This window comes from Ahaetulla prasina, chromosome 1, assembly GCF_028640845.1.
Source record: "Ahaetulla prasina isolate Xishuangbanna chromosome 1, ASM2864084v1, whole genome shotgun sequence".
NCBI classification, from domain to species: Eukaryota; Metazoa; Chordata; class Lepidosauria; order Squamata; family Colubridae; genus Ahaetulla; species Ahaetulla prasina.
Window position 1 is genome coordinate 323,655,193 of NC_080539.1, and position 24,717 is coordinate 323,679,909.

The following is a 24,717-nucleotide window of genomic DNA, read 5'->3' on the forward strand; positions in this document are numbered from 1 at the left end:
TCTGTATAAGACAATTTTTGCTTCCTAAAGAGGCCAGAAGTAGTGCAACCACATCTGAAGTGGCACAGGAGGAAGTATGTATTCAGCCTTTAAACAACATGCTTAACAAGTCATGTAAAATTTTAGCACACATGCACATACACACACAAAGAGAGACAGAGACAAACAGATGTTTTGTGAGTGCACAACCATTCAAATCTAATTACCCACTTGATTCCTCTTCCCTGCCTGGCTGGGCATTTCCCAAAAATATTAGAGAAGATGATAAGCTACTGAAATTTTATTTGCCATAATGAAGGGGGGGAAGTTATTTCTTTATATATCTTTTTTCTTTAATATATAAGGTTTTTATGTACTTTTTTTAGTTTGTATTAGTTTTTTATCTGCACAATTGTAAACATTTATTTATGTATATTAAAAAAATAAAAATTTCGCGCTCATCCTTATGGGTGCACTACACTTTTCTGGAGAGAGAGCTCTGATGTCATTCCTGGGATCAATTGGATCCATTCTCCCAGTTTAGGAGTCACAGCTCTAAGGCACAATGTCTCACAACTGCAAGGCTGTCAAATTCCCAGCCCAAGGCCTGAATGCGTCACGTGCTGGCCACACCCATGCCCAGTTTAGCAAAGGGAAGAAAAGTCCCAAAACATTGTGTGATGCCTCTGTGACAGTATGAGTTTGATACTCCTGCACTATTGGAACCACTTTGGCTTTTACATCCCATGGCCCTGGTATTTCTCCAGTTTCTTATACTCCTTCTTCCTGACGTTGCTGTTACATGGCATTGCTGTGTTCATTACTACCACTGTCTTCTTGCCCTTTTCTACTGTCACAATGTCTGGTTGATTGGCCACTACCTGCCTGTCTTTCGGGATCTGGAAATCCCATAAGATCTTAGCTTGAGAGAGACCATAGTAAGTTTGCTTAATTTAAACTTTATTGTTTGTTTGTAAACCCAGCAGGGCCAGTTAGCATATGATTTGGTGTATCAGGGAACACCCCCCATAGATTAATTCAGTAATCAAGTTAAGCAAGACTTAAGTTCTAGTTATAAATTTTATAACTTATAAACTATATAAATTTGTGTGAACTGTGATTTTACTTTGCAAAAATAAATATGGCTCAGCGATAATTCTCTTACATCTTGTATTGTAGAATTGAGACACAAAAATAGTTCAGTCAGTTTGGGTAAATCTTGAGAACTGCCTTTGTTTAAAGAAAATGACTTCTGTGGAATTAAGTCGGTCTCTTGTTCCCTTGCTTCAAGTAAGTGAAATCCAATGAAAGAAAACCCAGCTGAGAGTTTATTGCCCAGCAATAGGTAAACTCAACATTTAGTTGATTATATAGTTACAATACAGTTAGAATCAAGCCTTACAGTAACATAGCATCTAATAAAAGTACAGCATTTACTTCGGTCTTTAATCCAATGAAGGAAATGAACTGAATTATTAGGAAATTGACTTAGATGTAAAGAACAGTTTCCCTCTTTGTCCTGTGGGAATTTTCTACAAATAAAATAACCTTCAAAATTATTGGATAAATAATGAGCAATATTAAATAATCAAAGAAATGAAAGGATTTCCCCTGGTTATGAAGCAGCAAATATGGTTCCACGTACATCTTCCTTTAGCAAACAGGGCTAGTTTAAGAACATCACATAATATACAGTTGTTGGAGAAGGGGTGGTGGTGTTTAAAGAGAATGTCAGGCTGAAGTAGTCTCTATGCTAAACTGTATCCCAACAGTTTGAATATTTACAATGCTGCATTTGCAACATTTCAGCTAAACAGGGATACACTGCTCCTATGCCTGGAAGTTCTACTCCATTTTAATTTACAATACAAACCACAATACAAACTACAAGCTTCATTGATGCATATTCTAAACCACAGAATTATAGGTGTGGGTATATATTTTGTATTTTTCATATTTTTTCATATCATTTCCTGTAGTCAGAAGCTGATGTTACTATAAATCATAGAACGAATTAAACCTAATGCTATACTTTTCTAATCAAAGCTAAAACATTTTTATCTGAAGATTTACATTAGAAGATAATCAATTTCCCTTCTCTTTCTGTATGAAAGAGATTTCCCATCACCCCACATTAAGTAATTTGATTATTGGGAATAGATCTCCTGATGCTCACTAAAACTTGATTTGTCTTAACAGGAGCATCGGGGAAACGTTAAAAATCTTCAATTAATTTAGACATTTGGATAAATGGGAGTGATATTTGCAAAGGAATGCAGTGACTTGCATATATGCAACCAGAGTACACAGTGAATCAACCAAGACATTTAGATAAGCAAGGTACAGATAATTGATCTTCTGCTCTAATTGCCCATCAGTTTAGGTTAGCGTCAGAGCAATAAGAAATAAATGCATGAGCATACAGGAACATTTTCTTTAAGACAGGCACCACAAAGTAGTGGATGGTCAGTATTATAAAACTGGTATCACGAAAGCTGAATTAATTGTTAAGTGAAAATAAAAACGATACTGAGACTGCACCTCTATTCTGAGTGCTTGTTAATCTGCCTTCTTTTCCTGTATGAAAACATGGAAAAACAAAAAAAAAGCAGATTTTGCTGGCCCTGTATGTTCCTCCTGGGCAGAAGTGTAGATTGAATTTAAGAGAAAGAGTAACTGACACTACTGGGCAATGGAGTCAGAATCCCTCCAAGGAACTGTAAACCTTTAAGTGTGTGTGTAAACAGAAATGAATACACATGCACAAGCCTTCAAACTTCACCCATCCTATAATAATACCTTTGATAGGGAAGTGCTCTTGGAGGGCACATAACAAGACAATGGGGACATCTAGTGGAATGCTGTAAAGCTGCATTTGAATGGGACCCAGGGAAACATGGCCATCAGTCAGCACACCCAAGGGAGTGAGGTTTCCTTCTTAATTTTATTAAATCGGGCTGTTGGCTAATTTCATATCATCTTCCAATATGATAGTTACAAGGGAATTCTTCCGTTGAGAATGTGTTTGCTTTTAATTTTATCAACTCTCTCATCCTAGAGGGGTTTGGTTATTGAAGGAACCATATCAAACTACTGCATTGTGAATTCTTATTTTGAAGGCCAAGAACTCCCATCACTTTTAGAAAGATATAGAATAGAATAAGAGATTTGGAAGGTACCTTAGAGGTCTTCTAGTCCAACCCCCAGCTTGAGCAGGAGATCTTATACCATTCTGGACAAATGGCTAGTGTGGTGACTTTCCTTCCTTAGATCTGGGATGTTTCAATGTACTGTACTTCCATATCTCTCAGATCTTGCTATTCTTAAAGCACCTGGAAGGGAAAATAAGAATTACCTCCGCATTTATAACAATTATACAGGAAGATAAAGAAAGAGATACTGATGCTGCTAAACTGTATCCCAACAGTTTGAATATTTACAATGCTGCATTTGCAACATTTCAGCTAAACAGGGATACACTGCTCCTATGCCTGGAAGTTCTACTCCATTTTAATTTACAATACAAACTACAAGCTTCACTGATGCATATTCTAAACCACAGAATTATAGGTGTGGGTATATATTTTGTATTTTTCATATTTTTTCATATCATTTCCTGTAGTCAGAAGCTGATGTTACTATAAATCATAGAACGAATTAAACCTAATGCTATACTTTTCTAATCAAAGCTAAAACATTTTTATCTGAAGATTTACATTAGAAGATAATCAATTTCCCTTCTCTTTCTGTATGAAAGAGATTTCCCATCACCCCACATTAAGTAATTTGATTATTGGGAATAGATCTCCTGATGCTCACTAAAACTTGATTTGTCTTAACAGGAGCATCGGGGAAACGTTAAAAATCTTCAATTAATTTAGACATTTGGATAAATGGGAGTGATATTTGCAAAGGAATGCAGTGACTTGCATATATGCAACCAGAGTACACAGTGAATCAACCAAGACATTTAGATAAGCAAGGTACAGATAATTGATCTTCTGCTCTAATTGCCCATCAGTTTAGGTTAGCGTCAGAGCAATAAGAAATAAATGCATGAGCATACAGGAACATTTTCTTTAAGACAGGCACCACAAAGTAGTGGATGGTCAGTATTATAAAACTGGTATCACAGCTGAATTAATTGTTAAGTGAAAATAAAAACGATACTGAGACTGCACCTCTATTCTGAGTGCTTGTTAATCTGCCTTCTTTTCCTGTATGAAAACATGGAAAAACAAAAAAAAAGCAGATTTTGCTGGCCCTGTATGTTCCTCCTGGGCAGAAGTGTAGATTGAATTTAAGAGAAAGAGTAACTGACACTACTGGGCAATGGAGTCAGAATCCCTCCAAGGAACTGTAAACCTTTAAGTGTGTGTGTAAACAGAAATGAATACACATGCACAAGCCTTCAAACTTCACCCATCCTATAATAATACCTTTGATAGGGAAGTGCTCTTGGAGGGCACATAACAAGACAATGGGGACATCTAGTGGAATGCTGTAAAGCTGCATTTGAATGGGACCCAGGGAAACATGGCCATCAGTCAGCACACCCAAGGGAGTGAGGTTTCCTTCTTAATTTTATTAGATGTGAAGTGAAACATCCAGCCAGATATGATACGTTCCACTTTCTCAATTGATTACTGATAGAGTGATTGCTGGTCTAAGGCTAAAATGTTGTTGTTGCTACTGCTGTTGATATGGTGATTAGATGGATTTTTTTTTTAAAAAAGCCATAGGTTAGAAAGAATTTTTAGACTAGTGAGAAATTTGGAAGGAGGCATTATGTTATGTAGCCCATTTTCCATAAGTATTTGTGAGACTTTAGTATCTATTCCATTAAGCTCAGTGGGACTCAGTGGGCTTCTATGAGAGGAAAACCCATTAAATACAATAGGATTTCCTTTGCTCGTTATTCAAAAGTGTCAGCTGAAATTGTGAATCTCTGCACATTTTAAAGGTTTAGGTCTCCTGAGTTCAGTATAAAACCTCTTCTGTGACTGAATTGAGCTATCCATCTCAGATTTTTTTTAAAAAAGCCATAGGTTAGAAAGAATTTTTAGACTAGTGAGAAATTTGGAAGGAGGCATTATGTTATGTAGCCCATTTTCCATAAGTATTTGTGAGACTTTAGTATCTATTCCATTAAGCTCAGTGGGACTCAGTGGGCTTCTATGAGAGGAAAACCCATTAAATACAATAGGATTTCCTTTGCTCGTTATTCAAAAGTGTCAGCTGAAATTGTGAATCTCTGCACATTTTAAAGGTTTAGGTCTCCTGAGTTCAGTATAAAACCTCTTCTGTGACTGAATTGAGCTATCCATCTCAGATTGACTGGCTATTGCTCAGATTCTTACTGGACATGTTGTGCCTAAATGTGCCAGCCTCCTGTTCCTGTCCAATTATACAAAAGATAAGGAGGTTGCATTGGGAATGAAGTAGTTACATTAATGAATAAAGATAAAGTCTGCAAAGCAAACCTTGTGTTTATTCCTCTCTGCAACTGCCTTGTCTTTTCCTGTATGAAAAAGATTTCCCATCACCCCACATTAAGTAATTTGATTATTGGGAATAGATCTCCTGATGCTCACTAAAACTTGATTTGTCTTAACAGGAGCATCGGGGAAACGTTAAAAATCTTCAATTAATTTAGACATTTGGATAAATGGGAGTGATATTTTCAAAGGAATGCAGTGACTTGCATATATGCAACCAGAGTACACAGTGAATCAACCAAGACATTTAGATAAGCAAGGTACAGATAATTGATCTTCTGCTCTAATTGCCCATCAGTTTAGGTTAGCGTCAGAGCAATAAGAAATAAATGCATGAGCATACAGGAACATTTTCTTTAAGACAGGCACCACAAAGTAGTGGATGGTCAGTATTATAAAACTGGTATCCCGAAAGCTGAATTAATTGTTAAGTGAAAATAAAAACGATACTGAGACTGCACCTCTATTCTGAGTGCTTGTTAATCTGCCTTCTTTTCCTGTATGAAAACATGGAAAAACAAAAAAAAAGCAGATTTTGCTGGCCCTGTATGTTCCTCCTGGGCAGAAGTGTAGATTGAATTTAAGAGAAAGAGTAACTGACACTACTGGGCAATGGAGTCAGAATCCCTCCAAGGAACTGTAAACCTTTAAGTGTGTGTGTAAACAGAAATGAATACACATGCACAAGCCTTCAAACTTCACCCATCCTATAATAATACCTTTGATAGGGAAGTGCTCTTGGAGGGCACATAACAAGACAATGGGGACATCTAGTGGAATGCTGTAAAGCTGCATTTGAATGGGACCCAGGGAAACATGGCCATCAGTCAGCACACCCAAGGGAGTGAGGTTTCCTTCTTAATTTTATTAGATGTGAAGTGAAACATCCACCAAGATATGATACGTTCCACTTTCTCAATTGATTACTGATAGAGTGATTGCTGGTCTAAGGCTAAAATGTTGTTGTTGCTACTGCTGTTGATATGGTGATTAGATGGATTTTTTTTTTTTAAAAAAGCCATAGGTTAGAAAGAATTTTGTTGTTGATTAAATTTTTTAGACTAGTGAGAAATTTGGAAGGAGGCATTATGTTATGTAGCCCATTTTCCATAAGTATTTGTGAGACTTTAGTATCTATTCCATTCAGCTCAGTGGGACTCAGTGGGCTTCTATGAGAGGAAAACCCATTAAATACAATAGGATTTCCTTTGCTTGTTATTCAAAAGTGTCAGCTGAAATTGTGAATCTCTGCACATTTTAAAGGTTTAGGTCTCCTGAGTTCAGTATAAAACCTCTTCTGTGACTGAATTGAGCTATCCATCTCAGATTGACTGGCTATTGCTCAGATTCTTACTGGACATGTTGTGCCTAAATGTGCCAGCCTCCTGTTCCTGTCCAATTATACAAAAGATAAGGAGGTTGCATTGGGAATGAAGTAGTTACATTAATGAATAAAGATAAAGTCTGCAAAGCAAACCTTGTGTTTATTCCTCTCTGCAACTGCCTTGTCTTTAGTACAATTGGGGAAGACAGTGTGGACTGGCACAACATGTCCTATAAAAGTCTGAGGAATAGCCAGTCAATTTAATCCTGGCAACAACATCAGTGTGCTTTTCTTATCAGTGGTTTGCCGCTGTCATTTTCTGGGATGTTTTTTCAAATTTCCGATCTAGCCGATAGCTCTTCCAATGGCTCTCCTTCCAAGCATTAACTAGGCCTGTCTGACAGTAGATAAAAATCCATAAATTTCTGCCATTACAAAAGATGTGAGGGTTATATAGAATGCACCTATACCCATGATGGTGAACCTATGGCACGCATGCCACTGTGGCAAGCAGAGCCATCTCTGCAGGCATATGAGCCATTGCCCTAGGTCAGCTCTACTGCGCATGTGCCAGAGGTGGGTTTCAGCAGGTGCTGACCAGTTCTGGAGAACTGGTAGTAAAAATTCTGATTGGCCCCACCCCCATCTATTCTCTGCCTCCCAAGTCCCAGCTGATCGGTAGAAAATGGGGATTTTGCAGTAACCTTCCCCTGGAGTGGGATGGGAATGGAGATTTTAAAGTATCCTTCCCCTGCCACACCCACCAAGCCATGCCGCACCCACAGAACCGGTAGTAAAAAATTTTGAAACCCACCACTGGCATGCACGTGTATCTCCCACCGTCCAGCTGATTTTTGGATCTCTGCCGTGTATTTGGGAGACGTGTGCGCATGCAAGGGGTTGCAGGGGGTTGCTTGCACATGCATGGGGGGCAGGGAGGCCGCACACCCCTGCGCCACATTTTTGGTTCTAGGAGGCTTCAGGGAGGCCTGTTAGGCCCAAAACTGGGCCTGGGAGGTCATGCACACATGCGAAAAGGGGCGTGGGTCACACAGGGAGGTCACACCCACATGTGCAGGGAGCGGGGCATTGGGCATTGCATTATGGGCGCTTTCGGCACCCGAGGAAAAAAAGGTTAGCCATCACTGACGTATACAATTGATTCATCGTTATGTTCTGCAAGGTACTTACAGGATTCCTCCTCATGATTGTGGCAATGTGCTTTTCTCATATCCCTGAGGCAGAAAGAATGGAGATTTCTAGTGGAATGCTGTAAAGCTGCATTTGAATGGGACCCAGGGAAACATGGCCATCAGTCAGCACACCCAAGGGGGTGAGGTTTCCTTCTTAATTTTATTAGATGTGAAGTGAAACATCCACCAAGATATGATACGTTCCACTTTCTCAATTGATTACTGATAGAGTGATTGCTGGTCTAAGGCTAAAATGTTGTTGTTGCTACTGCTGTTGATATGGTGATTAGATTGTTTTTTTTTTTCTAAAAAACCCATAGGTTACAAAGAATTTTGTTGTTGATTAAATTTTTTAGACTAGTGAGAAATTTGGAAGGAGGCATTATGTTATGTAGCCCATTTTCCATAAGTATTTGTGAGACTTTAGTATCTATTCCATTCAGCTCAGTGGGACTCAGTGGGCTTCTATGAGAGGAAAACCCATTAAATACAATAGGATTTCCTTTGCTTGTTATTCAAAAGTGTCAGCTGAAATTGTGAATCTCTGCACATTTTAAAGGTTTAGGTCTCCTGAGTTCAGTATAAAACCTCTTCTGTGACTGAATTGAGCTATCCATCTCAGATTGACTGGCTATTGCTCAGATTCTTACTGGACATGTTGTGCCTAAATGTGCCAGCCTCCTGTTCCTGTCCAATTATACAAAAGATAAGAAGGTTGCATTGGGAATGAAGTAGTTACATTAATGAATAAAGATAAAGTCTGCAAAGCAAACCTTGTGTTTATTCCTCTCTGCAACTGCCTTGTCTTTAGTACAATTGGGGAAGACAGTGTGGACTGGCACAACATGTCCTATAAAAGTCTGAGGAATAGCCAGTCAATTTAATCCTGGCAACAACATCAGTGTGCTTTTCTTATCAGTGGTTTGCCGCTGTCATTTTCTGGGATGTTTTTTCAAATTTCCGATCTAGCCGATAGCTCTTCCAATGGCTCTCCTTCCAAGCATTAACTAGGCCTGTCTGACAGTAGATAAAAATCCATAAATTGCTGCCATTACAAAAGATGTGAGAGTTATATAGAATGCACCTATACCCATGATGGTGAACCTATGGCACGCATGCCACTGTGGCAAGCAGAGCCATCTCTGCAGGCATGTGAGCCATTGTCCTAGGTCAGCTCTACTGCGCATGCACCAGAGGTGGGTTTCAGCAGGTGCTGACCAGTTCTGGAGAACTGGTAGTAAAAATTCTGATTGGCCCCACCACCATCTATTCTCTGCCTCCCAAGTCCCAGCTGATCGGTAGAAAATGGGGATTTTGCAGTAACCTTCCCCTGGAGTGGGATGGGAATGGAGATTTTAAAGTATCCTTCCCCTGCCATGCCCACCAAGCCATGCCACACCCACCAAGCCATGCCCCACCCACAGAACCGGTAGTAAAATTTTTTGAAACCCACCACTGGCATGCACGCGTACCTCCCACCGTCCAGCTGATTTTTGGATCTCTGCCATGTATTTGGGAGACGTGTGCGCATGCAAGGGGTTGCAGGGGGTTGCTTGCACATGCATGGGGGGCAGGGAGGCCGCACACCCCTGCGCCACGTTTTTGGTTTTAGGAGGCTTCAGGGTGGCCTGTTAGGCCCAAAACTGGGCCTGGGAGATCATGCACACATGCGAAGGGAGGCGTGGGTCACACAGGGAGGTCACACCCACATGTGCAGGGAGTGGGGCCTTGGGCATTGCATTATGGGCGCTTTCGGCACCCGAGGAAAAAAAGGTTAGCCATCACTGACGTATACAATTGATTCATCGTTATGTTCTGCAAGGTACTTACAGGATTCCTCCTCATGATTGTGGCAATGTGCTTTTCTCATATCCCTGAGGCAGAAAGAATGGAGATTTCTACAAAGCACTTGCCCTGCAGCTTAGCTTTGGCACACACCAGGAACTGGGCCAATCAATGTTGCTGCTCGTGTACAGTTCAGTTCAAGGCAGTGGTGAAATCCAAATTTTTTTACTACCAGTTCTGTGGGCATGGCTTGGTGGGCATGGAGGGAAAGGATACTACAAAATCCCCATTCCCACCCCACTCTGGGGCCAGCAGAAGTGGTATTTGCTGGTTCTCCAAACTGCTCAAAATTTCCACTACCGGTTCTCCAGAACTTGTCAGAGTCTGCTGGATTTCACCCGTGGTTCAAGGTATTCTAAGGCTCATTGATTGGTATCTTCCTGGTTCTTTCTTCTCCTACCCAGTATTGCCTATGACTGGAAAAACCACTCACCATCTGCTTCCCTAAACATGTGGCAGAATGAGGTTTGGGTGTTTAGCCAAAAGCAGAGGTGCATAGGAACAATTTAAGAATGGTGGTATTGGTGGGAAGGTTCTGCTTTTGGAATGGCTTCTACTGAATATACGAGACTTGCTTCTGGATAAATACAGGTAGTCCTCGACTCACAACAGTTTGTTTAGTGGTAGTTCAAGGTTACACTGAAAAAAGTGACTTATGATCGTTTTTCACACTTACAGCCCTCATTGCAGCATCCCCGTGGTCATGTGATCAAAATTTAGACACTTGGCAACTGTCTCATATTTAGTGTCCTGGGGTCATGTGATCCACTTCTTCAACCTTCTGGCAAGCAAAGTCAATGGGGAAGCTCCTTCGGGAGAAGGGCGGTATAAAAATTTAAATAAATAAATAAATAAATAAATAAATAAATAAATAAATAGATTCACTTAATAACCATGTTAGTTAGTAACTGTAGTGATTCACTTAACAACTGTGGCACAAAAGGTTGTAAAAAAAATGTAAAATTCACTTAACAACTGCCTTGCTTAGGAACAGAAATTTTGGGCTCAATTGTGGTTGAAAATCAAAGACTATCTATACATTAGGATTCACACTGCCTCTGTACTGAAAAGCAGTGGAAACTCGAAGAATTCAGCCAGGGGAATGTTATGCCACACATTAAGCAATGGAAGGAGACAAGTGAAGAGTAGTTTTGAATGCCTCTCCATTGCAGATGTTTCTCTGTCTTTCTCCCCACGCATATGCACATTGCCTGCATACAATAATGCTTTCTGGCTGCACAACACGTCTGTTCTTCTTCATTACGCTTTAGCAGAGGCCAGCAACAAGATGGAGACTTAATTGTGAGGTCCTGTCCTCAGCAAACTCTAAGTGGGCTGACCTTGGCAACTGGGGAATGTAACAGTAACAGTAACAGAGTTGGAAGGGACCTTGGAGGTCATCTAGTCCAACCCCTTGCTCGTGCAGGAGACCACGTAGGGTCTGGTGGCATGCCTGTAAGATTTTTTTTTTCTCCAGGATATTTCTGTTGCTGAACACACAACATACTTCTGTTTTCTCCAATATCTTTTTCAACATGCTTCTGAAAACACTTTCATTTCCCTGAGGAGAACGAAATCTCCTCAGTGTTGGCTACATCCCATTGGGGCACACAAGCAGAGCTCGTTACACAGATAATTTTTGGATTGTAACAACTAGTTTGACTCAAAGGCCAGTTCATATATAATTTCAGCTTTAATAAAAAATTACAGTGCAAAATATCAAGGTCAAGCTATCACACACATTTTTTTATATATAGGAGCTTCAGGAAGTGTTTAGTTAAACATCATGATCATTATGCTATAAAGTAAAAGGTTTAATGTCTTTACAGGGCTACTTATCCTCTTGTTCTCCTTGTTCTACATATCATGGTCTATATTAACCTATATAAAGCATTCATAGTTGTGCAAAAATAATAATAATGAAATATCTTGCCCAATGTGGATAGCAGATATTGCATGATTATGTTTCAGGGTTCAGGTGTTCATAGGAGTGCAGTAGTGTTTCTCTTTCTGTACATATGACCATCAAACAAACAAACATTCTTTATAGCACTAGGAGCAGAAAATTGCAGATATTTTGACATTTTTAAAATTGATTACACATGCATATTGTTGTGCTCCAAAAAGTAAATGGCATTTTGAGGCATCCATGAAGCTTTTCCATTTTAGGAGATGAATTAAACTGGGGATTTATTATTTAGATAAGGTCGCCCACCAATCTTCAGCTTTAAGTAGCAATTTGAATCCAGATCCCCGAAGTAGGAATTCAGTCTTATGCCTAGTATATTCTTCCATTCCATCCAAGATGTATTCCCATGTTAATTATTAAACCATGTGATTCAAAATGTCAATAAACTTCTGTGACTACTAGGCATACAAATTATTCTCAGTACCTTCAGAATTCAAATGTTGTTATCTGGAAATATTTTTAGTATAGGGAAAGTCTGTGACCTTGTGATAGGCATTCCATGATCTCAACCAGTAGCAATACATTCACTTAGTTTTGTTTATTTTCACAACACACACTTGGAATCTTGGAATGTTATTCATACGAACTGGTATATTAATTCAACCAAAGAAATTGATCATTATTTTGTATCTCAGGTTATTGTTAGCTTGTTGTTAGATCTGGTCTTAATCAAAGCAGGAGCCGCTGTTTGCCAAATATATAATTAAATCATATTTAACAATATGGAATAAAATTGAAGAATTTATGATAACTTGTGTTGCCCTTTTAATTGCACAAGATTCAAAACTGATAGTGAATAATGATTCATAGAACATGCCATTTATCTGTGCATAATACTAAATACAGAGTATTTATGCTATATTAGCCAGAGCCTTTTGATGGAATTGTGGTAGGTCAGAACCAAAGTTGAGGATTGTAGGCACCTGCCAAGATCTCTGCTTTAGGAAGCGGTACCTCTGTAAAGGTTGAGAATTTTCAAATCAAGAGTTTCTTTTTCATTTATACTCTCAAGTCTTTGTTCTGAACAAGCAAGTGTTGATAAAACAAAGAGAAAGATGAATGTCTTTAGGCCTCAGTTCTATGTGATACCATGGACTGAGCCCTGAAGAAGGAAAAAGAATGGTGAGTAGAAGGTGATCTCACTTAGAGACCTGTGAATCCTTATTAGTGTATTTCCAATGCCATTCAAGAACTTAGAATTAATCCTGACTTATAGCATTTCCTACGAATATTAAATTCTAACTGAAAGTCCCATTCAGTCATATTCCAAGATATATTTTAGGTGTATCTTTCTAAAATATGGATTGTTTTATGATTGATGTGTAATTCGTTTCCTTCTCCCTGGTAGGTTGTTTATAAGAATAACGATATTCGTCTGGAGTTATCTCGTTTGGCAAGGATTGGCGACACAAAAATGAAAATCTATGGGGAGGTGAAATTTACCTGTGAGAATGTGGCCACATTGGATCCAATCAATTTTGAAAATCCCGAGGCCTACATTAGTTTGCCTAAGTGGAACACCAAGCGAATGGGGTCTATCTCTTTTGACTTCCGCACTACAGAGCCCAATGGCCTTATTCTTTTCACTCATGGTAAACCCCAGGAGAGGAAGGATTCCAGAAGCCAGAAGAACACCAAAGTGGATTTCTTTGCAGTAGAACTCCTGGATGGAAATCTCTACCTTCTTCTTGATATGGGCTCTGGAACTGTCAAAGTAAAGGCAACTCAGAGGAAAGCCAACGATGGAGAATGGTATCATGTTGATATACAGAGAGATGGTAGATCAGGTATGCACCAAATCCATGAGAAGTGTAAATATATTTGTTTCTCTAATAGAAAGTCTTGTAAACTGTGAAACAATAGAATCAGATGAATTGCTTAACAATGGCAGTTGTCTGCAATTGTATATTGCAGGTTTAGCAAAGGTGATGATTTTGAGCTGGAATACTGCAACAGCATCCCAAATGTTACAAATGAAAGTAAAAGTGTCAAGAGTAGAATTCCACTTGTGTTCTTAAATACTTCTTTCACACACAGTATTTGCATCATTCTTCACTTGTTTTTGTATCCATGTGATTCCACACAGTGGTCTCTGTTCACTTTATTTCTGGCTAAACTGTGGTTCAAGAATCACTCTGAAGCAGATTTTCAGCATCAGGGACTAGCATTTTCAGGCGCTCCGAAATGGACCTTTTTCTTATTGTAAAGAAAGAAAGCTCTTCTTACTTGAGCTTTCCTCTTTCCAAATACTAGTAAAACCAGTATCTCTCAAAAGTTGTACCTAGACAGAAGAAAGTAAAGATGGATGGATGGATGGATGGATGGATGGGGAGGGAGAGAGAGAGGGGGAGAGAGAGAGAGAGAGAGGGAGGGAGAGAGGGAGGGGGGAGATATGAAAGTGGCATTCTCTGCTTCACAGGGTGGTGATGTAGAAAGCAGAGGTGGAGCCCCAATTGGCATAAATTCAGTTATATTACCTGTACCTTTGAAAAGTCCAGTAGAGACTTTCTGCAAAAGAAAAAAAAAGCATGTGTTCTGCCCCTAAGCTGAAATCCCTTCCTTTCAATATTTTATTGTAAAGAATTTGCAGGATGCACTTTTATCATACACACACATATTTCAATGGCTTAAATTTGTGGGCCAAATGTTCATTAGTACTCTGGAATTCAGTCAAATCAGTGGAAGCTGCCCTGAAAGATGATGCAGTAACAATACACTGTTAGGTGTACAGTAAAATTGACTTGTCCTACGCTTCCATATTCTTCACCAATAATTTTGCACCAAACTGTCATATAATTCCAGTACAGATAGTCCTTGTTTAGTGATCACAATTGACTCTCGCAACTTGGCTGCTAAGCAAAGTGGTCATTAAGTGAAACAGTGCATATGATCTTAATGCAGCTTTCCTTTGCTTTACAGACCTTCCAGGCTCACACGTGTGAGAACTGATCATAAAGTTACTTTTTCACCACCATTGTCCCTGTGAGTAGTCACTAAATGAGGAAGTTGCTAAATGAGGATTACCTGTAATAGCTTTCAGAACTATGGATGAAAAAAGCCTCTGGAAATACTGCTATCATCACAAGGCAATAGATTTGTTATACTTCATAGATTTTCTAGTTTATCAAGATAGTGACCATATGGTCTTGACAGTTCTGCTAGGAGGCAGTAACATGTTTCAGGACAAATGTTCTCTCTCCCCTGCTTAAAGTCCTTGATCTTCTATACTAGGTTTTTCACCCTTCATCAGAATTCAAACTACACAGGAAAGTGATTTGCTTCATCTCTTGGACTCTTGCTTGACTTTCCTTTCTTCTTTCTTTCCTTCCAGGTACCATTTCAGTGAACAGCAGACGGACACCTTTCACTGCAAGTGGAGAGAGTGAGATCTTGGATCTGGAAGGAGATATGTACCTGGGAGGACTGCCTGAAAATCGGGCTGGCCTTGTACTTCCTACTGAGCTGTGGACAGCTATGTTGAACTATGGTTATGTGGGCTGTATCCGAGACCTCTTCATTGATGGCCGGAGCAAGAATATCCGGCAGCTGGCAGAGCAGCAGAATGCAGCTGGTGTCAAGTCTTCCTGCATTAGGGTCAACACCAAGCAATGTGATAGTTATCCCTGTAAAAACAACGCTGTCTGCAAGGATGGCTGGAACCGTTTCATTTGCGATTGCACAGGCACTGGCTACTGGGGAAGAACATGTGAACGGGGTAAGTTCAGAATTCAGAAAGAGATTTTAGCAATGTGGCATTTTAATTTCTTGATACTTTATGTTACACCTGGTGTTCTGTCCCCCTCGCCTCAATGTTGGAGACATGAGCTATGACTTAATTAGCCAGCAACTATCAGCTCTGGCAGCAAACTAGCAAGCATCTGCCAAGTGTCTCTGTTATCTCTTTTGATGCTGATGAGTCAGCCAGGAAACCAGGAACAAACAGGATTTCAGCTCTAGTTCTCTCCCTCTAAGCAGTTGATTTGCTCGCCACGAAATGGTATAGCAGCCCTTGTTGCTTTTATATCCTGTGGGGTGTGTCTCCATGACTCAGCACTTCCTAGGCCTGCCCCACCCCTGCTTCTGTTGTTCCCACCTCTCCTGCCTATGAAACCTAGGGTCCAGCCAGGCCTGATTGCCATCAGCCGAGTCTGGAAGCGTGGCCTGGGGGGGGAAGAGTCAGGGGATGGAGGCCTCGTTATCTCCTCCACCTGGTCTGCCTCTGGCTCCTGGAGCTGAGCCAGGGAAGCCGGTGCTCCAGAGGTAACTCCTGATGGCTCTTCCCCCTCACTTTCTGAGTCACTTTCTGGCAGGGGGCCCGGCTCGGGGGGCGCAGACACAACACCTGGGCATTTTACAGCCTCCTGGCTACATATGTCCTTACTCTCTGATCATGGGGTCATCAGGGAAAGAATTTTTAATCAAAAGACTTCTTCTCTGAATCTGGCCATTTTTGGCATTCAGTATCTTTAGGAGTTCAGCCTCGGTTACTTCCTGTGAATTTCCTGTGAATATACGGGACGCGGTGGCTTAGTGAGTAAGACGCTGAGCTTGTCGATCGAAAGGTTGGCAGTTAGTGGTTCGAATCCTTAGTGCCGTGTAATGGGGTGAGCTCCCATTACTTGTCCCAGCTTCTGCCAATGCTCGAAAGCACATAAAAACTGCAAGTAAAAAAATAGGGACCACCTTTGGTGGGAAGGTAACAGTGTTCTGTGCACCTTTGGCATTGAGTCATGCTGGCCATATGACCACGGAGATGTCTTCTGACAGTGCTGGCTCTTTGGCTTTGAAACAGAGATGAGCACTGCCTCCCGGAGTCAGGAATGACTAGCAACTATGTGCGAGTGGAACCTTTACCTTTACCTTTTTATCTTGAGGAGTTCAGTCTCGGTTACTTCCTGTGAATTTATCTAAGCTGCAACTTGTGAATTAAACAGCAGATTGAAATGTCATTAGGCTCCAACTTTTTTTTTTCAGCACGATTCTTACATTAAAGTAAAAACAATAAATAAAATAACAATAAAATAAAACAAAAACAAATGTACAAATATATTTTGAGATCTAAACCTAAATTCTGAGTAGTAAAGATTCCATTCACTGTATCATCAAAGTATGAAATAATGTCTATTTTTTTCATTTCTATGTAAATCTTTCAAAATGGGAGCTTTGAAGGCATCTCCTTTTGAAAGAAAGCAACCATATCTTTTTCCAGGCCTGTGTTGTTGCTTTGTAGTACCCCTCTGTTGCCTCTTTAAGTGTATAATATGCAGAGCCATTTTCTTTGCTGAATGGAGTTAGTTGATATACCATCTACATCTGTTTTCCTTGAAATGGTCATGTTAATTCAGGACCAGCATTATAGGTTATCTGCCAGATATTCAAAATGGCCCAAAGCCAATCTTGCTGATCTGGTGAAATTGAACTCACTACAACTAAATTTGTGGCACTGTTTAAATTTATACTGCCATTGCTGTTTCAAACCAGCCCAACCAGTTTTCAAGTTAGGTGATAGTGTTTCTAGGTAATGGTCAAGTTAATACTAGGATCCTTTGAATCCAACACGGTATCATATTTCCTGATATGCAATGCCCATCTTGACATTTTGAGTAATTCACAATAATATGCCAACCAACTGGCACAGCATGAAGCTTATTGTTGAGTTGGCTCAACTTTTGTTCAATTTAGTACTATATGAAGGATGAGGAGATGATTCACCAATAGCTACAGGGCATAATGGCAGCCTAGGAGAGCACTCATGTCTGAGTGGTAAGAGGAAGTACTCAAATTCTGATCTAATGTGGGATCATTAGCAATATCATGCTAAAGGCCTACTGAAGTCTGCCATCAGCCTGCATCCATTGAGAAAAAAAAACATCACTGAAGGAGGTCTAATGAAAAAAGCAAAATAATATTTTAGCGTGGAAAATTGTGTCTGGAAGATAAAAAAGGATGAAATTCAATGCAGAATAATGTGAGTGAAAGGGGTTTGAATAGGGATGAAAAAGGCATTAAAACTTGTTCATAGTTTGGTGAAGTTATTTGCATATTACATTTCTTGGGCTCTCATTTTTAAGATTCTGTTGATGTAGCTTGACGATAAAATATAATTAATTCATCAGGCTGTGTTTGTTGTCTGGTTTACCTGAGAACAATCTTGCAAGTTTAAAAGTTCTTTCCTCCCTCTGTTCTCTTTATAGCACACAAAATTAGGGTGGTGGCTTCTGAGCTGTTTGCCCTGCTCATATTCCTGCTGTGAGCATAGCTGCATTTTATTTGACTGTTCCCTTGACTGCATCTTTTTGCCCTGTCTCCCAAGGTCATTCCCACTTACTATTTTAACATCCATGTCCTGGACTATGCAGAGTTAGGAGTGGAGCAGAAAGTCAAATTATTTCCAGACCAACAACTCTTAGGCAGAATTTAACTTCAGTCTGTTTCCTTACATTCAGGTTTGTAAGAGGAACATTGCAGGACAAAGAAAATGATAGTTCTCTCTCCTTGAAGAGGCAGGTATATACAGAACCATAATAAGTAGATAAGCTGTAGACCTGTAAATAAAATTGAACTAGTGGGTAGCACAGAGCAATCTAAAATTAGTAAGTAGAAAGTAAGAATAAACCGCAGGAATAAGAAAAACAAACTAGAACGTTGGTATTATAAATAAATATTCATTTTTAGGCCTATTTTATAATAAAATATTTTTGAATGTCATTGTTCAATTTCTTGTTACCCCCCGCCCTCGCCCCCAAAAAACAACAACATGACGTCCAACAATATTGCTCCATCCAGGACCCTAAAGATTTGGTCCCTTATATCCCAGTTGACCTCATCCTAGTTAAGGTTTTCCACAGCAACTCTTGGCTGGCCTGGCCTGACCAAAGGATCACCTCTTATAGTAATTTCAAGTAACTTTTAAAAAGCTGGGATAAGACGACACAATCCTATAACATCCCATGTTCTTCATACTGGCTTCTCTCCTCTGGTGCTAGTGCTGTCCGGTTAAGAAGAGCAGAACAGAACTCTCTTCTCCTTGCCTGTCATCCAAGTGATATTGCCAAAGAATAGGCTCAAAGATGAGTTCATACCCTTGCTTGGTCAAATTCACTTTTGATCTTCCTCCAACAGACATCAAAACATCTGTTCTGATAATTTGTCTTCCAGAGCTCTTATGGTTTGGCTGACAAAAGCTGATCAGGGACAATATCATCCTGCTCTCTGATCATCTTCCAACTCTAACTCTCAAAAGTGGAATTAGGTAGAACTGCCAGCGAGGTTACTGGGAAAATTCCCAAATGTCCTTTAGAATTCATTACAGTTCCACTACTGAACATATTTTGTGTTGTAATAATTCCAAACCTCACTGAGACCACTGTGATGCTTTTTTTCTCCTTTCTGAAGAGGAATTTGAACTATGCAGATGGGACATGGCAGGCAATCAAGTAGGACAGTACTTTTAGCCAAAATAGCATATGCAAAACAATTTTTTTAAAGCTTCTAGTTATGGCGTGACCTAAACGTTTCCATTTGTTGTCTCTCTAGGTCATCCTATAACATGGCTTTTCTAGATCAGTTGCCCATCTGTTGAGTCATCTGATATGCTTTTAGTTAAGTAAACACATGACAGTATTACAATAATATCAATGTAACCATCAGTTGACCAATAGATAAATTTATTAGGACTTTAATGATTCATCAGAATAGGCCAAGAATCTGATTTTACCTTCAAGACTACCAACATTACTGGGGCATAAATTTCTACCAGGTGCTATTTTGGTGCCACAGACTAATCATGGATCTCCACACTTACAGTTTGCCAGCTAATTCTTCAGTTTATTTGGTGCCATGGATTTTTACAACAAATTTTAAATTAGTAGTAACATACCCAGTATTATTTTAGATTCTATTGTGGGTTGGGGATCTGTCTCTCTCCAGATATACCTAGATTACATTTCCTGCCTAATGCTTCATGAAGAAGAAACATGGAATTGTAGTTCAGTAATATCTATGTTCTCATTCCCTGTTCTGGAAGAGATTCTTATTCTTCCCCCCCTTGCTTAACCTTGGCACCAACTGTTCTTCATTACCTTCTTTGCTGAGTACTGCTTATAAAGGGCAATGCATCTGTTGTTGGTTATGTGATAGTAAACAAAGGTCTTTAGTTTCCACTTTATTGTCTGCCAAGTACCTTTACTGCATCATCTCTTAAAAGCTCTTTAATGAGAACACACATCTGCCAATTATGTATCCAATAAACTTAGAAGCTATAAAATTACAGGGCAATAAGATGTGCTACAAAATTATTTACTGCATGGAATGAATTCTATAGCTCTTGCTTTGTATCTTATGGCTAACAGGATGAACTCCTTTAATTGCTGACTGTACCCCCCCCCCCAAATGAATAAAGATCTCCTTAGGAACATCCAAGTTACACATTTTGCGCATGCATTGCCAGACTATAGATCATATGGGAATAATTTTGTTAAATGAACAATCCTTTCATATCTTAAAGATGTTTATTATCAATTCAAAAGCTAATGGTAATTGCAGAGTTCAATGTATTTTATAGTATATTCCACCTACTCTGATTACCAACTAATTATGTCCTAAAATCAGGATTAAGGGTTCAAATGATGAGGACATGAAATCTATTCACAAGAAACACAAGATTTCTTTTTCTTTTGGTCAATTCTTCTTTAGTGGCCCTCTGGCTTCCTGTCTTCTGCCAGAAGGTTATTATATCATTTATTTATTTTATTTAAAAATGATATAGTGGTGGGATTCAATTTTTTTTTACTACCGGTTCTATGGGCGTGGCTTGGGGGGCGTGGCATGGGAAGGATACAGTAAAATCTCCATTCCCACCCCACTCCAGGGGAAGGTTACTGCAAAATTCCCATTTCCTCCCAATCAGCTGGGACTAGGGAGGCAGAGAATAGATGGGGGCAGGGACAGTGAGAGGTGGTATTTACCGGTTCTCCAAACTACTCAAAATTTCTGCTACCAGTTCTCCAGAACTGGTCAGAACTTGCTGAATACCACCTCTGGTCTGGTATCTTGTCTTGATTTTTGTATTTGATCATAGTTATATGAAGATAAGCAACGTGCAGCAGATCCTAGAAAAGATACTCTCTGCACCTAGAAATAGTGCAGAGAAGAACAACAAATATGATTAGGGGACTGGAAGCTAAAACATAAAGAACGGTTGCTGGAATTGGGTATGTCTAGTCTTATGAAAAGAAGGACTAGGAGTGACATGATAGCAGTGTTCTAATATCTCACGGGCTGCCACAAAGAAGATGGAGTCAAGCTATTCTCCAAAGCACCTGAGGGCAGGACAAGAAGCAATGGATGAAAACTAATCAAGGAGAGAAGCAACTTAAAACTAAGGAGAAATTTCCTGACAGCTAGAACAATTAATCAGTGGAACAACTTGCCTCCAGAGGTTGTGAATGCTCCAACACTGGAAGTTTTTAAGAAGACATCGGATAACCATTTGTCTGAAATGGTATAGAGTTTCCTGCCTAAGCAGGGGGTTGGACTAGAAGACCTCCAAGGTCTCTTCCAACTCTGTTATTCTATTTCTATTTCCTGGAGAGCACTGGGCTGTAGGGGCCTTCATGCCCTTCAGCAAGGCTTGTGTACCTTGGGGAATGGTGCGAGGCAGCCTTTTTGAGTGGCAGTGGTGGTGCCAGGGCTAAAGCTGAGGCCCAGGCCTCCAGTTAAAATCCAGCCTCAGGACTGTCACCAAGTGCTGCTGTTTCAGTGTGGCCTAAATGTGGGGAGGGGGAGAAGAAATAGAGAATTTAAGATCCAATCTGGGTCAGTCATTGGGACCAGAGATTTAATCTTCCGAGCTTTCGGACTTTTGGAATTTCCTGAGGATGGGCTTCAGCACAAGTCTGAAAGCTCGGAAGACTAAACCTCTGGTCCCAGTGACCGACCCAGTTTGGATCTCGCAATATTATAGAATAGAATAGAATAGAATTTTATTGGCCAAGTGTGATTGGACACACAAGGAATTTGTCTTGGTGCATATGCTCTCAGTGTACATAAAAGAAAAGATACGTTCATCAAGGTACAACATTTACAACACAATTGATGATCAATATATCAATATAAATCATAAGGTTTGCCAGCAACAAGTTATAGTCATACAGTCATAAGTGGAAAGAGATTGGTGATGGGAACTATGAAACGATTAATAGTAGTGCAGATTCAGTAAATAGTCTGACAGTGTTGAGGGAATTATTTGTTTAGCAGAGTGATGGCCTTCGGGAAAAAACTGTTCTTGTGTCTAGTTGTTCTGGTGTGCAGTGCTCGATAGCGTCGTTTTATCCTGGGACATGTATATTTACTTTCATTTGGGAAATAAGAATTGTTTATTTTTTGTTGTGGCCGGAGCGGGGGGTAGGTGGGTGGGGAGATGACACTTCAGCAGAGTCAGGTTAGGCATTTTCTACATTTTTGGCACCTTTATCCCCAAAGGTTCTCCATTACTGCAATAGACAACTAAATATGAGAGACAACTAAATATGAGATATTAGTTTTCATATAATGACCTGGTTGAGCTAGAGATTCTTGAAGACTTCTGAACAGTAGAAAGCCCTTGATACACTGTATTTCACTGCCATCATCTGAGGATATACCCAACAATTATTTTTGACAGTCTGCTGCATGGATATCTTATTAAATTCTTAGTTACATCCCTTTGAAATATATTTTCCAACCCTGAGCTGTTGATACAGAATTGAAGCGAATGAAACAAATGGACTTTTCAACTGTTATTGAGAGTAGTTCTGGGCAGTTTCCACAGAAAAGATTGATGTCTTCTATATTTAAATGTATGTCATGATAATTTGAGGTATGACCAATCCTTTAGCAGAATGTCTGTGCAGCTTACTAATTATAGTGTCTGTGTGAATAATAACTGCATAGTAGGGTTGAGTCTATTATTTCAACATTATTTCAAAGCATTTCATTGTTTTGACAATTTCCAGCAATATCTTTCCAGTTGATACCTGGAAAATCTTGAAAGCATATGAGTCGGCAGCACTACTCTATGTCCCTCTGCAAAATAACACATAATACAACTGCACAATTTATCCAGTGTTTCCCTTTCTTAACACAGTTTTTCTTTCCCTTGCAGTGATTTGGTATTTAAGAATGATATACACTGAATCTCCTTATTTGACATCAAAACTGAGATATTGGTTGTATGTAAATAGATGAAAAATCCTTGGAAATAACTAGATAACCCAAAGCTATATTACAAAAATCCCAGCTGCTTTTTATTTTTCTGTTCCAGGAATGCAAGGGGGAAGATGTGTGGTACTGAATATAGATGATTGCTAAACAGAATGGCACCCCCCCCCCGTCACTTGGTTGAAATCCTATTGGATTTCCTAATGGCCAGGTTGAAATCCTATTTCAATATGCATTTTTGTTAGATGCTGTTTTGAATACTGCCTTCATAAAATTTGAGGGAAAGATCATGGAAATTCCAAAATGATGGCTAAAAGTTTGAAATGTATTATAAAGGCAAACTGAAGCAATTGGGTGTTAAATGTGGGGAAAAAATAACCTTTGAATTTGTTTAAGAATTCTCAATAGAAGGACCCTTATTTATTTAGATAATTTATATGGCTGCCCATGTCACAGAAGTGACTCTGAGTGGCAGATAAAATTGAAAAAAAATATCCAACAATTATAAACAGTAACACATAATGCCCAAGGCAAACAATATGTTTCAGACCTAAAATCCCATCCACAAAAGAGCTTGTTTAACCTGGCCCAAATTCCTTGGGAAGCAGCCAGAACTTCATAGTGTTACAAAAAGCTAATAGGGTCTTTCTGGGGCATCTGCATCTCCAGAGGGATGCTGTTCCAGAAGGCAGGCACTGCCCCAGAGAAAGCATGACTCCTGGGTCCAACCAGATGACACTGTTTGTTGTAAGGGACCCAAAGCATGCCCTCTCTGCTAGATATGGTAAGGTGTCCAAAAAACAATGGGAGAAAAGCAATTCTACAAATAGCTTTGCCATGAAAGTCAATATTGTCAATTGCACCTGGAGCCAGAATTCCTATAACTAGGAAAGAACAAAAGGCTGAATCTAAAGTACATTAACATTTATTTTATCATTGAGAATGTCTCTGGGCTATGTGAATGTAAATGATTTCCCATTGACTTTGCAATCCAAGATGGTGCCGCCGAAGGCTGCCTCGGTGAAATGCTCTCTAATGGTTTTTTTTAATTTTTTATTATTCTCTGTGACTCTGTGACTGGATTTCATACTCACGAGACTATCTGCTAAAATTAAGCAACGTTTCTTTAAGGAGCAGCTTTCTGTGACTTCACCCCCCCTCCCCGTCTTTACAAGCACAGAGGTGATTATAACACAGAAAGAAGCAATTTCCCCGGAGCCATGGATTACCAAACAAAACAAAACAAAACAAACAAACAAACAAAAAACAAATGGAGGAAATGAAGAAAGAGAGGTAAAAGGGTGGGAATTTTAAACAGGTGAAGGAATAGGAGAAATAAAACTCCTCTGCCTTCAATTTTCCTAACCAAAATACGTTAACTTGCTAATAAGATGGATGAAATACTCCTTTTAAACAGATACAATTGTGATTTTTACAATTCAGCAGTCCTATGCTTCTATGAAACCTGGTTAAATGAATCAATTGAAGATAGCAGCTTGCATATCCCAAGGTTTCAGATTCAACGATCAGACACAATTGCAGAAACAACTGGTAAAAAGAAGAGAGGATGTTTATGCTTATATATCAACAACAGCTGATATATAACCATATTATTCGCCTTGTGAATTTTCCTCATTTCTTCTAATTGCTGTTTATGTCCCACCACAAGCCTGTGTAAATAAGGCATTATGAACTCTAGCTGACCAAATT

General features: G+C 39.5%; 1 protein-coding gene across 1 annotated transcript in view; it reads left to right on the forward strand.

Moving 5' to 3' along the window:
- Positions 1 to 24,717, forward strand: part of NRXN3 (neurexin 3) — a 1,004,058-nt gene that overhangs the window by 18,790 nt on the left and 960,551 nt on the right. Inside the window, exons 2-3 of the mRNA XM_058162458.1 lie at positions 13,157 to 13,595; positions 15,140 to 15,523. Of these exons, the coding sequence (XP_058018441.1) occupies positions 13,157 to 13,595; positions 15,140 to 15,523 (823 nt within the window). The remainder of the gene's footprint in view (positions 1 to 13,156; positions 13,596 to 15,139; positions 15,524 to 24,717) is intronic.